Genomic DNA, 14,646 nt, shown 5'->3' on the forward strand with positions numbered 1-14,646 from the left:
GGACGTCCCTCCACACGTCGAAAGCTGCCGTCTGCGTGGCAGCTTGCGAAACAGTAATCTTTACCGGGAAACGTATGCGGGGAGCGCTACGTACTTGGTATTGTTGTCATTAGCGCCTCATAAATAATTAAGTGGTTGGGATGATTGTTTTGTGCTTGTTCTTTCTTGAAACGTGCGCTGTTCGGTATGTTGTGTGCTTGATTCCAAAGAATGCATGCACGGTTTGTTTCACTTAGCTGACTAATTAAAGATTCTGCCCTAAGGGGGCACGAAGCACTGCTCCTGGCACTGCACCACCGCCGGGATCGGCCAACATTTTTGGTGACGGACGCGGACACGCAAAATGCAGACCAACTAGAGGCTAACGACTTAGATGTAATTTTGTACGACGATTACGATATTCTCTAGTGCGAACTTTCAGCGCAACTGCATACGTGTTTTCGATTCGCGATATACTGAGGCAAGGAATTTGAGACCGAAAGCACCTCAAAAACTGACAGTGGGCCAGCGCCGTCAGCGCCTTCGCAGACCGAGGGGCAGTATGGGAACGCTGCCATGGCGAGTGGCATTGGAACCAGCTGCGGAAGAAGACGACGACGACGAAGGAGGCAGCAGCGGCACGAGCGCGTTCACGCGGTCGCGCCGAGGGGTGGCGTGCGCTCGGCCCAAAATTGGCCAACTAATACCTGCGTTCCTAGCGTGAGAGCCGCCGTAGCCCAATGGAAAGGAAAGAGGAAGAGGAAGAAGAAGAAGCCGTGCGGAACGGCTGTGCTCCAAAATGCTCTCTGCTGGAAACAGCGTATCGGCCCCAGGCCGAGGTTCGTCGACCCCGTTTTTGAACGAAGATGCAAGCTACAAAGTTGTCCTCCCGCGTCTTCCAACCGGTAACGATGTTTTGAATTCTATTTTCCTTCATGCGGACTTGAGTGGCAGACCATACCGTGCTCCCGACTTCCGCGACGCTCTGCTTGAGGTAGTGAATACTTCAGATATTGTTGGTGTCGGACAGTATCAAATGAGCCATGTATGGATGGTTACTTGCGCTAGTAGTGCGGCAAAACAGACTCTCGTCGCCTGTGGTGAGCTACGTGTCAAAGGGCTGAAGTGCATGGTGATAGATCCGGAGACTAAAAACATCAAGCTTAAATTACTATGGCTTCCACCTCACCTTGAACCACGACGCGTTGAAGAGGCGTTCCAGGCCTATGGTCAGGTGAAGTCGGTGGAGAGAGAAGTTTGGAGATGCACTGGCATGGAACAGTGGGTGACAACAAACCGGGAGGTTTCCTTGGTGCTCAAGGATACTATCACCGTAACCTCAATACCGCACATTATGTCCATTTATGGACACCAGTGCCTCGTACTTATCCCCGGTAGGCCTCCGCTGTGCCTTCGTTGCAAGCGCGTGGGACACGTTCGACGACAATGCAGAACACCGAGATGCCTACAGTGCCACCGATTTGGTCACTCAGCGGACGCCTGCGTGTCCACCTACGCCAATAAGCTTCGTTCTGGGCAATCTAGCGCAGACGAGCCACAACTGGACCATCTCATGGATTCTACAGAGGTAGTAGATGCCACCGGAGAGACTACAGGTGGCATTAGGGACGAGGACCAGGAGTCCTTGAAGCCAACGCCAACCGGTAAAAGCAGCTCCAGTAATACTAGCGAAGCTACCGGCGAGGATGACTCAGTTTGCCCACCTGGCCTAGCAAGCCTAAAAGAAAAGCCCCCTGATGACAAGGCAGAAGAGGAAGAGGCGATGGACATAAGTCAGGCAAGGAAACGTCCGGCACCATGCACCGACGAAGCAACAGAAAGTGCACTACAGGCGCCCGAGAAAGTGTCTGCTAGTGCTCAGCGAACTCCCTCTCCTAGTGATAATGTGCCGCGCCGGTTTTATCAGCGTAGTAAGGAGAGTGCCACAAAGAAGCCCAAAGGGAGCAAGACCACAGATTTACCTGTGGCCAAGGGCGATGAAACACAAAAGCTTTAGGTGAGCAAAATGGCTACCGCCTTCACCCTCCCCTTATGTGTAGCGACACTCAACGTACGTGGGCTGAGGCATATAAGGCGTCAGCAGCAGTTACTACAGGTGCTTAGGCAGCATGAAGTTGATGTTGGTGCAGTGCAAGAGACAAAGATATCGTCTGCCGGTGATGTCAACCTTGTGCTGCAAACTTTTCAATCTTATTACGAGGTGTGTACTAGCCAAGCATGTGGTGCTTCCGCTGGATGCTTTTTGTTAGTCAGCAAGCAGTTAAATCATTCTTCATTGTCGCTGCATGTTGATGGGGAAGGCCGCCTTATATGCTGTGACGTCTCTTTTCATTCCCGTAATTGGCGATTTATTTGCGTTTATGCTCCCTCAAAAGTGAGCGACAGGAAGGCTTTCTTCCTCTCACTTGCTCCGCTCCTAGATACTGACAGAGATTTGGTACTGTTGGGAGACTTCAACTGTGTTTGTCATTCCAGAGACCACTCATACCTAACTAATCGTTATGATGCAAGTGCTACTTTCCTGCATCAGTTAACAGAAGATCACAATCTAATAGACGTGGGCGCCTACACACCATCTTGGGTGCGGTTCACGCACTTTCAAGGCGTCTCCCATGCTCGACTTGATCGTGTGTATGTTTCGACAAATCTCTGGTCTAACATTCACAACTACGCCGTGAAGCCTGTATTTTTTACAGACCACTGTTTAGTAGCTGTTTCATGGGGTCCCCGAAAATTTCTCAGATTTGCTCCAAGCTGGGAACTGTGGAAACTTGATACACAACTTTTGCGAAAGGAAAGTTTTGTAAACAAAGCGAAAGAATTATGGCTAGAAATAACACAATGTCGACAGCTTTCTCTGTTCGCTCAATGGGAAATGTTCAAAAATAGAGTAAAAAGTGAGGCGATTGCCATTTCATGTGAGCTGTCTCAAAGAAAAAAAGATGAAAAGCATTACCTTCATGATCTGCTTCACAAGCTGCACGCTTTCGAAAGCCAGGAACCAGGGTTGTATAGCGATGAAATAAACACAGTTCGCGCACAAATACAGAAATATGAGACGGAAGTGTACAAAGGAGCAATGGTGCGTTCACGCACAACTCGCTTCACAGAGGAACAGCCCACAAAAAGGGCTCTCGGTGATGAGAAGCGATACGCGCTTTCCAAGCAAATATTAGAAATTGAGTCTGGCGGGTCTATATACACAGACACGTCCCAAATAATAAGCCTATTTGAAGCTCACTATAAAGATCTTTTCGCTGCAGTTAAGCCTCAAAATGGATACGAACAAACCGCTGATCAGTTTATTTCCCTTATGCCACACTTAGAAGAAGGTGATCGACTCAGCGTTGATGGGCCAATAACTCGAGAAGAAATTAATTTTGCCGTCGAAACGCTGCAGAAGAACAAGACGCCTGGTCCTGATGGCCTTAGTGCTGAATTTTATATAAAATTTCAGAAATTCCTGTGTCCTTTTCTAGAGCAGCTTTTCGAAGAAGCCTATCAATATGGGGAGCTTCCTCCATCCTTCTATCAGGGTCACACAACCTTAATACCAAAAAGCACTGATGATGAAACAATAAAGACAGTAAACGGATATAGGCCGATATCGTTATGTAACGTGGATTACAAAATATTTGCAAAAATACTGACAAATAGATTGCAGACAGTCATTACTAAATTAGTAGGTAACCATCAAACATGCGGAATTCGAGGCCGCTCTATACAGACAAATGTTCATATCGCACGTTCAGTCCTTGAATGCATAGAGGGTAGTACGGATCAAGTAGCTCTTCTCCAGATTCACCTCGCCAAAGCCTTTGATAAGGTTCAACACGAATTTTTGTTCCAACTACTGCGACATCTTCAATTAGGGGATGTATTATACAATGGTGTAACACTTTGTTATAAACATTGCACCACAAAGTTAATTGTGAACCGTACCCTCTCAGATATAATACAAGTACAGTCATCCGTTCGTCAAGGTTGTCCGCTCTCACCTTTACTCTTCGCCATATACTTAGAACCGCTTTGCTTAAGCGTGCTTTGCGACTCTAGCATTAAAGGATACATGTATGCCGATGAGGAAATTAAAGTGCTAGCTTATGCAGACGACATTGCCTTCTTTTGCGTCGATAAGCCAAGCATTACCAAGGCAATAAACGCGACCCTGCGTTTCTGTGAGACTGCAGGAGCTACTGTAAATTTTGACAAAAGTAGAGGCTTTTGGCTAGGCATGTGGGCGCTCACTCCCTCTGTATTCGCGAATATTCATTGGAATCAGTCTCCGTTGCGATATCTTGGAGTACCTCTCGATAACTTCCGTAAGAGTGGACCTCATTGGACGTCCACGATAACCACTATCCGTCGAAAGGTGACAACCTGGCAAGGACGTGATCTCTCCATTTTTGCGAGAGCTAAGGCATGCAATACATTTCTCGCTACTAGGCTTCTTTATGTTCTGCAGGTCTTGCACTGCTCACGTGTCCATGTCCAGGCATTCCATAGAATATTTGCATGTTTTATTTGGCATTCATCATTGGAAGCCATGAGAAGGGACAACCTTTTTCTCCCGCCTGAAAAGGGAGGCCTGGGTCTTGTCCATTTATTTGTGCGACAATTGGTCCTGCGCTTATTTTACCTTAAAAATGTCCGTCATCCATTCCTTCTCGCAGTTAATCGAGCACGTCTTGCGTCACACCTCCCTTTTCTTTTTGTCACGACAAACGTTGCTCAAGAACTACCGTCATGGGGCTTCTTAAAGGAACTTGTCGACACTATTTCATTTTTAAAAACCAGATTCAACCTTGAATATTTGTTTACCGTTAATCGCACGTCGCTAAATGTAGCACTTATAGATAACCTTTTCCCTGCACCTCTGTACCGAAAGCCGTATCTGTCTCTATTTGGTCAAGATGTTCTTTGCCGTGTCCGTAGAATGTGCATTGCGCCAGCAGCGAAAACGTTTTTCTTCAAGCTGCACACTTCCACACTGCCAGTTAAAACGTGGCTTCAGGAAAAAGGACTGTGTGTACCCTGGAATACAAATTGTAGGCTTTGCAATCAACACGAGACAATAGAACATTGCTTTATACTTTGTCGTGACGCATTTCTTTTTTGGGACATTTTACAAAGAACTATCAAAAAAGACTTTCCTCTCACATGTTATGGTATCCGGTTCCTTCCTTTCAAAAATACAGACAGTAATACACCATATGATTTGTTTATGTTATTAGGACTTTATTCATTATGGAGAAGTCGAATGATCGACAGACATGCCGAGCCACCTCGCTCGACAAGGTCTATCTTCCGTGAAGAGACTGCTCAAGTCCGAAGTGTGGTGGCTACATATGATCCCGTCCCTGAATGGATTTCACGTCTGGACGCTTGTGTTTGTTTGCCAGAATTTTGAACTGACATTGGACTGTATACTATCTGTGAATTTGTTTCTCTTGTATGTGCATATGTAATGTAACTGCGCTGGTCTGACAGTACCGATAATTCCATCCAATAAAGAAAAAAAAAGTAGCCCAATGGACAAGGCATCGGTATTCTAAACCGAAGATTGCGGGTTCAAGTCCCGCCGGCGTTGCACTTATTTTGCGTTCGTGCTTCTCGTTTTTTTTCTTTACATCTTCATCCTTGCCACCTAAAATTGTCAGAGAAGGAAAGCACAAATAAGAGCATACGTTGTCTCTTACTTTTGCTACTGCCGAGATGTTGATGAAGCCTTGTACATGCCTTCTTCGGTTCTTACATGTTGTTTCTACAGTAAGCCTCAGATATTAAAGCTTATTTTTGTACAGGATTTTTATCATCGGCGTCGCCATCGGTATTGTTGTGACGGGTAGACTCTGCAGCATTCGCATTTTAATGAGACAACGCAGTCAATGTTTGATCTGTCTTCTAAAGAAACTTGAATGTAGTTAGTTCTCGGGAGCTAGCTTTATCCACCTCAAATATAGATGATGAAACCCGCTTCTTCGAAACTCAGAACCACTCTTCTTGTTCGGCGATTCTTGTTGTCGTGGTTGACCTGAGTTTTTGTGGCACCTATCCACAGTTTGTGTTTGGCGATGAATTGCGCGCTTAATTATGGTCTATAAGCAGAAGGGAAATAACAATTTGATCATTGCAATTTTAGAAATTACACTTTCTGCAAGTAAAAAAGCAACCGCGACACATAACGCAGGCATTGCTTTTTCGTTTTCATTTTGCCTGAATACATGTTCGATGTGCACCCAGAAAGGCAACGAGATCAGACAAGCCAGGAACGCGCTGTGGAAGTTATTTGCAAAGAAAAGCCCCTCAAATTCACCTCAGTAGGCGGCCGACGAATGCGCTGTTCTTAAATATTTTTTCTTAGCCTTTTGCAGTTTTTTGACATTCTTTTTTCCTGGCATGTCGGCGTGTATAAATGTGACTTTATTATATTCGCTTGTAGCCTTTGAAACCTTATTCAAGTAAGGTATAGCATTAAACGCTGTTTCATGATTACAAACTTAAGGATGTCGATGAGTTTACCAGGTGTTGATGTCGTTGACACGACTGTGTGTTCCTGGTAGGTTCGAGGAAGAACATGTTTTTTTGCGACATCATGGCGATAATGTTTTCTGATTCTAGGTTATGGTTCCGAGCAGTTAACAGTGGTAGCGGCAGAAAACAAAATCAATCCAGTGATTGGCCAGAATTTGTCTGCTCGAGCAACATCAATGCGTTTACGAGCTTAACATAAAATTGATATAAATGTCTTTTTCGGCGTACTTCAGTTAGCAGAATTTATTGCAGATGTAACGACATTCCCGTACAGGGAGAAACATTTATGTTTCTCTCCGTGGGGCATCTTCCTCTTAGGGTGAAACCACTAGTTCCCTGCCCCATTGGCTCACGCTATTCCACGTGTCTGTTGGATAAGTCATCGCTGCTTCTGTGGATCTGAGGTGATTCACGTAGCATGAAAGGAGGAATTTTAAGCTACGGGGGTGGGGGTGGGGGATTAATTTGGTGTTACCCGGAGGGTGTGGGCATTCAAAGGATAAGTGTTTCACTGTGGGTTTGCACCCCAAAAACGACTATTTGAAAGAAATTGTGTTGGGTAGAAGATTGGAATGGCACAACCGTAGGGTAATCAGCTAGCTTGTAGCCATCGCTAAAGGCATGTGTGCTTACAGCATATGCGCTTAGAGCTCATCGGCCCTTGCAGTGCCAGCGGAAACATTGACGACGCCTGGAGGATTGTTATTCGTGGCACTGCCATACTCCTTGAAATTGTAAAATTCCCCATTTTGTGAGGCTCCTTCCGGCGCACAGACTGTGTAGTTCTTTCTGAAGGATCCTATAAATACGAAAATAAAATTATGCAAGCACCATCGAAGTCCACTGTCAAATATAGGAAGCTTACACTGCATTCTAATAGAGTGTAGTTTTCTTTGTGTTCTTTTATTGTTTAGTTGGAGCGTCATCCTCTCGTGCCACTTTTGTACGGCTGTACCTCGGAGTCTCGCGAAGCGATACGCGCGCTAGTGCTTGAACACCCGCGCTACCGTGCGTCTCGCTTTTGCCGTATGTAGCAGTGCTATTTAGATTTCTCGTCTAAGAATAAATGTCCAAGAAATTCTTACCCATGAATAGAAACACCGCGTTTCGGTGACGTATCTACTTGGATGAACACTGCGGGATAGGTCACTGCCTCTGTAGTGTCCAGCACACACTGTGTGGAAGGCTCGGTCGCACTCCGGAAAAGATGAATGGGTAATCTTTGATTACCGATGACTCCGCTCTCTTGCTGCGGATTCCTGAAATGGTGATCTATGCTACATGTGTCTGCTGCGATGCACTGTACTAGATGAGGTGTGGCAGGGCCCCTTCTGAGTACAGCTTCCAGCATGAATTAAGGAACAATAATTACGTCACTTTCTTTCCAACAAGAAGAAGGGGGCTCGCACATTGAGTATCCCACTGTCGCATAGAAGTTTAAATATGGATAAGGTACCTCATAAAGGCTCTCCAATGCAACTAAAACTTTTATTTGGGATACCTCGAATGTTGTATGCATGCTTGACTGCAGAATCTGCAGAAAACAGTATATGGGTCAAAGAGAAATCTCGATTCGAATACGCTTTAATAACCGCAGATGGCATGCTTCCTAATACGCTTCCTAAACTACCATTATCAACACATATTCCGTTACCACAGCAGTCTTTCGAAAACTCAGGGCCACTATTATTGAAGCAGGCTTTCATTCCCATCACGATCGCGAAGTCCACGAGTCTTACCTAATCTAAAATTTTAGCGCCGTGTCATCTGGCATCAACGAAAGCACAGGCACAATACTTTTTTAACTCGTAGCGCAGCTCAAGAAGAGCAAAAAGGAAGGTGGAAGGGGTAATGAAAGGGAACGGAGAAGAGAGCACTCATTCCGTTCTCCATTCCTTTTCATTGCCCGTTCCACCTTCCCCTTCGCTCTTTCTGAGGTGCGTTACAGTCCACAGAAGTCATGACATACCAACTCGCCCAAACTGCCACGCTTTTGACAGGTACACTAACCAGCATGCCTACTAAGCATCTTTCATATTAGCCGTGACGCCTTACGTATACCATGAGACGCAGCTTTCTTTCAAGAACCCTCTATTATTCTTTCCTTTTTTTTCTCTGCTGCGTCGATTCGTTGTTACATAATGTCATAGTCTCCAGACGACACTGTATACCAACGTACACATGCCAATAAAAGCCCTGATCATGCATCCTGCTCGCGATGACGACTACTGAGCAGTGCGTTTGGCCTGCACCCTGAATCTACTGTCGCGCGGTGCCATATTATCTCCATGTTTCTTTTTATTTTATCATTTTTTATGTGTTGCTGACTTCAAGTGGTTTACATTGTAATATTGAGTAAACGAACGATTCATTTCTGCACTGTGCACCACGCGTGTGGTATTGTTATCGCCAGTGGTATCGCTATATTTATGTTATTATTGCGCAACACTTTATCATATGTATCGCTGGTTTATAAGGAAGCCCAAAGACATGTACATTCCGCTTTGACAAAGGCTGGTCCACTAGCCTAAACGTCAGTGAAACATACTGTGCTAATTTAACGTACGTCGTGCTCTCTTTCTTCATTTTAAATGTATACATATATATACATATACATACACACACACATATATATATATATATATATATATATATATATATATATATATATATATATATATATATATATATGCCTAATTATATATATGCTTAATTAGGTAATTCGTCAACAATAATGAACCAACATCTGAAGCAACCAACTTAGGCAAAACATTCCAATTAGAAATTTGGAAACCGCTTTGCAAATCGTCCGATTAAATAGTTTCTAACTTTCTGTATAATATTTTTTAATTTTTTTATTTACATAATACTGCAGACCCCATGTGGTCCAAGCAGGAAGCGCACATAACACGGCATATTTACAAACGCCATAAAGTTATTACATAGACAAAAGGTTTCACACATGACACAAATGTGCGAAACAAGTCAAAGGAAATACATTGCACATAAATCGCACATCAAAATTCATTGCTAAGATTTCTTTAAAAACTGTCACTTGAGGCAATCTGTTCAGGCAGTGCATTCCAATGGTTTATTGTGCTTGGAAAGAATGAGTATTTAAACAAGTTTTTTTCACAAAATATCTTGTTAGGGCATGGGTATGTTGGTGACGGGTTTTTTGTGTAGTTGAAGGTGTAACCTAAGGTGAAGAAGAAATTTCAAACTTTCCCTGGATGAGTGAATGAAGAAACGTTAATGGAGCAATTTTCCGTCTTATATGAAGAGGTTTAATTTCGTTGGAGGCAATTAAAGCAGATGGGGAATCAGTTCTCTTGAATTTATTGTAAATGAAGCGCACAGCCCTTCTTTGCACGTTTTTATTTTTGTTATATCTTTTTTGGTGTACGGGTTCTACACTATAGCCGCATACTCAAGTTTGGGCCGAATAATAGTGTTATAGGCTAATAGCTTAGCGTGACTGGGTGCTCCTTTGAGCTTGCGTTTAAAAAATCCAAGTTTTTAAATGCAGATGAACAGACGTAATCAACATGGTCGCTCCAGTTAGGCTGTGAATTTATTTAAACGCCTAAATATGTGTATTTTTCGACTTCCGAGATAGTAGTGCCGTAAGCAGAGTAACTAAAGTGGATATAACGTTTTTTCTTGTCATGCGCAAAAGCACAGTCTTATCAGAATTGAAGACCATTCCTGATCTGTCACACCAGACCACAATTTTGCGGAAAGCATCATTCAGTAATATTTGGTGAGACACAGAACTTATTGGGGTGTACAGCATGCGGTCACCGGCAAATAAAGCAATTTTAGCATTTCTATCAATGGAACACACAATGTCGTTTATATAAACCAAAAATAACAGTGGACCTTGTACACTTTCTTGGGGCACGCTAGATGTCACTGGAAGTAACGTGGAAGAGATGCCACCAATATCCACAAACTGTGTTCGATTTTGTAGGTAGGAAGCAATCCAGTTTACTAAGGTCAAGGGCACGCCTGTTAATTTCAGTTTTTCAAGAAGTTTATTATGGGGAACGTTATCAAACGCTTTGCTGAGGTCTAAAAAAATTATGTCCAGCTGTCGAGATTTATCTAATACGGAACTAAAGTTATGGATAGGAGTAACCAACTAGGTGACAGTTGAAAAACCTTTCCTCAAGCCGCATTGAAATGGAGACAAGCCTCCTTTAGAGTTTAATATTTCAAGTATGTGGTTAGCGATAATGTGTTCGATAAGTTGGCAGCAGGTACACGTCAAAGAAATCGGACGGTGATTGCTTAAACACGCGCGGTCCCCTTTTTTATGCACAGGCACAACTGTGGCTGTTAGCCAGTCGCGGGGCAATGAAAAAGACGGTGAGGTGTGGGGTTCTCCTCCGTGTGCTCTTGGGACAAAGGAACGACAACACACAGTAGTGCAAACAATCACAAGGACATTTATTGCACCTTTCATCGATCAATGCCTGCTAGCCGAGTTGCTATCCACAAAACATGCCGATGGGCGCGCGACAAATCTAGAAGTTCGACCCACCGCGACCGGAAGCGAGCGAATATGTTCGCCCCATGCTGGATCCCAACGCCTGGTCGTTCGCGTGTATGGTCACGCGAATCGTGGCGCGTTCGAAGGCGGCCACGCGGGGCGGTCTCGCAGAAGCATCGGTCGCCGCGCGCGCGGAATGTCCGCGCTGTTTGCCGACCCGCCGGGAAAGAGGGTCACTGCACGTGCGGCACGGCACGTCCGTCCCGCTTGCTGTCTCGAACCCAAAGAGAGAGCGCCTTGTCTCTGCCGCACCCAAGTAACCCCGCAGCAGCGCAACACTAGCGCCATCTCTCGGACTGCGGTTCAACCACATCGACCGCGCGGACGTCACGCAGGCCACGCGGCGAAGCGGGATTACAGGAGACGCGCTATGCGGGAAAAACATCAGGGGAGGCGCGAGGGTTGCGCATCCCACACAGTATATAAACAAAATTTTTGTTAAGAAATGAGCTAATGATTCAGCATAACGGCGTAAGAAGGCCTTTGGTATGTCATCTGAACCACGCAGGGTAGAACCAGTAGGGATTCAACAACCCCGTCGTAGGCTAAAGTGATTGATCCTTCTGGTGGTAGGTCAAACACATGATCATTGGCACTTTCTTAATAATATTAATAATATTTGGGGTTTTACGTGCCAAAACCACTTTCTGATTATGAGGCACGCCGTAGTGGAGGACTCCGGAAATTTTGACCACCTGGGGTTCTTTAACGTGCACCTAAATCTAAGCACACGGGTGTTTTCGCATTTCGCCCCCATCGAAATGCGGCCGCCGTGGCCGGGATTCGATCCCGCGACCTCGTGCTCAGCAGCCCAACACCATAGCCACTGAGCAACCACGGCGGGTATTGGCACTTTCTTCAGAAAATACAGAATGAAAGTAGGCATTGAAATGTGTAGCAATTGATTGAAGACACGTAATCACGTCGTTATGCACAGTCATTTGATTTATTTGCTTGTGGGAAATTCGAAGGTGATCCCGAAATTTATGGGGATCATTTCGTATAAATTGTGGAAGACTCTCTGTAAAGTAAGGTTTTTTTGCTGATTTAATGCTTGAAGAAAGCTCTCCTGCTCAAATAGCTAACTGAATAGAACTGCCGTTTGTTAGATTTTTTCAGCCGTTTAAGCCTTCGTTTTAGGTGAATAATGTGCCCATTGATCCAGGGATTTGCCTTATTGTTTAAGCGCTTCTTCTTATCGGGTATGAAGTTATTGATACAATATTTACAGAGTTCCTTGAACGTGCTCTATAACTGTGTGACACTGGTTCCGTCAAAGCTTTCATAAGCCAATTCCAAGTAACCAAGGGTGGATTAATCCAGTGCTTTTGAATAATGTTTAACGTTCTTATGCTTTGCTCTTTCTATACGTCCGTGGACTACAGGTAAAGATACGACTACTAACTTGTGATCAGATATCCTGTCATGAGCAGATACTGAGTAATCACAAATAGAGCGTTTTATGAATACTAAATCTAAGATTGACTCAGTAGAACCATGTATTCTATTTGGGTCGGTGACTGTTTGCTGAAGGTTGTAGGACAACATTATATAATAGATAGCGTCAGCATTTTCAGAACATCCAAGGTTTTCGTTAAACCAGTTTATGGCTGACAGATAGAAATCCCCTGCAAGTAACAAATTTTTATTTTTGTAGTTGAACAAAAAATCCTGTAGCTTATGCAGATAGTCCAGGTCTGAATAAGGGGGCTTATACAGTGCACATAAGATGAAAATGTAGCCAAGATACGTGATTTGCAGGGCAAGGCTTTCATGGTTTTCTGGTGAATTTAGAATTATAGCGGAAACATTCGGTTTTAATAAAATGGCTACGTCACCTCCTCGTGACCCCCTCTAACGACTAAATACAGTGTATGGTGGAGGAAAGATGCAATCACTAGTGATATCACAGTGAAGCCAAGTCTCAGTTATAACAACTATATCAGGGCTGTGAAAACAGAGCGATCTCAAAGGCATTTGCCTTGCTCACTATGCTTTGGGCATTTATGTTTAAGATAACATGGTCACGAAGTGCTGGGTTATCTAAGGTGGTCTTTCAATCAGAGTTACTAGAAGAGAGAGGAGAAAGGCTAATCCGTTGTTCAGTTGAATCATTCCAAGCATACATGCTGTTGCCGATTTTGAGCTTGTCAAGAGCGAGATAAGCCTTCTTTCCATCCTTCCTTTCGTTTTTGCAAGATTCCCAAAGCAATTTTCGCTTTCTTAGTGTCTCCTTAGAATAATCATCTTGTATGGAAAAATCCGAACCATTAAGTTTACTAACTTTTGCATACAGGGCCTTTTTTTCATTAAAATCTTGGAAGAAGGCGATTACAGGTCGGTTTGAGTTGTTATTTGCTTTTCCTATTCCATGAATACGGGCAATGGATGACGTCGAGACACCAATGTGCTTTTCAAAGACCTCAGAAGTCACCTTATTTTTATGTTCCTCTTCAGTTTCAGAGGTATCTTCCATTATGCCATGTATAATCAAATTCCAGCGACGACTGTGATCCTCCAGGTCAGTGAGCTTTTGATGTTGCTTGGAAAATGACTGCTTTATCGAATTCACATGCTGTTCGATTGGAGCAAGTAGTTCAATACCGGCCTTGAAGTCACCAAACAGATCTTCTATGCGATCTAGTCTAGTTGCTAAGGAGCTGAGAGATATATCTAGCTTACTTTGGAAAGCTTTCAGTTCCCAAATTTCCTGCTGTATGATGGTTTGGAATTCCACGATTTTATCGAGCATTTCCTGAACAGGGGGGCCAGCGTTGCTTTCTACATCACCGCACAAGAGCAGTTTGCACACAATTAAGCATTCATATGCAATACACATCAAACTCTGTGGGCACGGCAGGCCCAGCAACATACGGTTATTGCTTCTGCATGAGGAGTAGCAACTTACCTGGATAAGCAGAAGGGCAGGCATGCTTAGAGCCAGTTTTCCGTGTGGTCCGCCGTGCCCAGTGAATTCGAAGCACTGGGGATCTGCTCCTATACAAGTTGTTGAGGATGACGTCACTCCCGAACCGAAGTGGCCGGCAGGGTGACGGCTGAGCCTTGCTTTATCATGGTCAGGGGGATCGGTGATAGTTGTATCACCTGATACTGGCAAGCGGGTGTGTTTGTAGCACGTGTCGTTTTCATCGGCGAAGCCAAGCAGCAGAACATGGATAAGCAGAAGTGGAGGCATGCTTAGAGGCAGTTTTCCGTGTGGTCCACCGTGCCCAATATTAGTGATTTTCAGCTAACTGCGCATGCCGCACGAAATAAAAAAAATTGGAGGACGCTTAAGCTTCGCCTTCAAGAGTGGAACGCGATAGCGTTATCGAAGCGCCCAAACGCCGTGATCAGCACGGACAGCCTGGCCGCGACGCGCCATGAAGGCGGACGTTATCATGGGGCGAGTGGCGCGCCGCTTGTCGGAGCAACGCCGTACATTGCGAGGAGGGGGTCTTCTGTGTTTGCCGCAAGATGGCTCTGCGTGTGCGCCGAGCACAGAAGAAATGTAGCGTAAACGAACTTCACTACTGGTGTAACTGCGGCTTCTGTCA

At 44.6% G+C, this 14,646-nt stretch overlaps 1 protein-coding gene and 1 long non-coding RNA gene across 2 annotated transcripts in view; one reads left to right on the top strand and one right to left on the bottom strand.

The window, feature by feature from the left end:
- The window catches only part of LOC139051514 (uncharacterized), a 31,278-nt gene extending 17,226 nt beyond the window's left edge, over positions 1-14,052 (bottom strand). The window contains exons 1-2 of the long non-coding RNA XR_011509409.1: positions 13,998-14,052; positions 7,620-7,793 (exon numbers count right to left, since the gene is read on the bottom strand). This is a non-coding gene — a long non-coding RNA (uncharacterized lncRNA). The remainder of the gene's footprint in view (positions 1-7,619; positions 7,794-13,997) is intronic.
- LOC139051540 (uncharacterized) lies at positions 779-1,996 on the top strand. The gene has a single exon (XM_070528509.1). The coding sequence runs from the start codon at positions 779-781 to the stop codon at positions 1,994-1,996; it is 1,218 nt and encodes a 405-aa protein (XP_070384610.1).
- Positions 14,053-14,646: the final 594 nt, after the last annotated feature.

The sequence above is a fragment of the Dermacentor albipictus genome, unplaced genomic scaffold, assembly GCF_038994185.2.
Source record: "Dermacentor albipictus isolate Rhodes 1998 colony unplaced genomic scaffold, USDA_Dalb.pri_finalv2 scaffold_12, whole genome shotgun sequence".
NCBI lineage: Eukaryota > Metazoa > Arthropoda > Arachnida > Ixodida > Ixodidae > Dermacentor > Dermacentor albipictus.

What these genes read in the sequence shown, in the direction of transcription:
- LOC139051540 (XM_070528509.1), top strand. Translation starts at nt 779, where the DNA reads ATGCTCTCTGCTGGAAACAGCGTATCGGCCCCAGGCCGAGGTTCGTCG.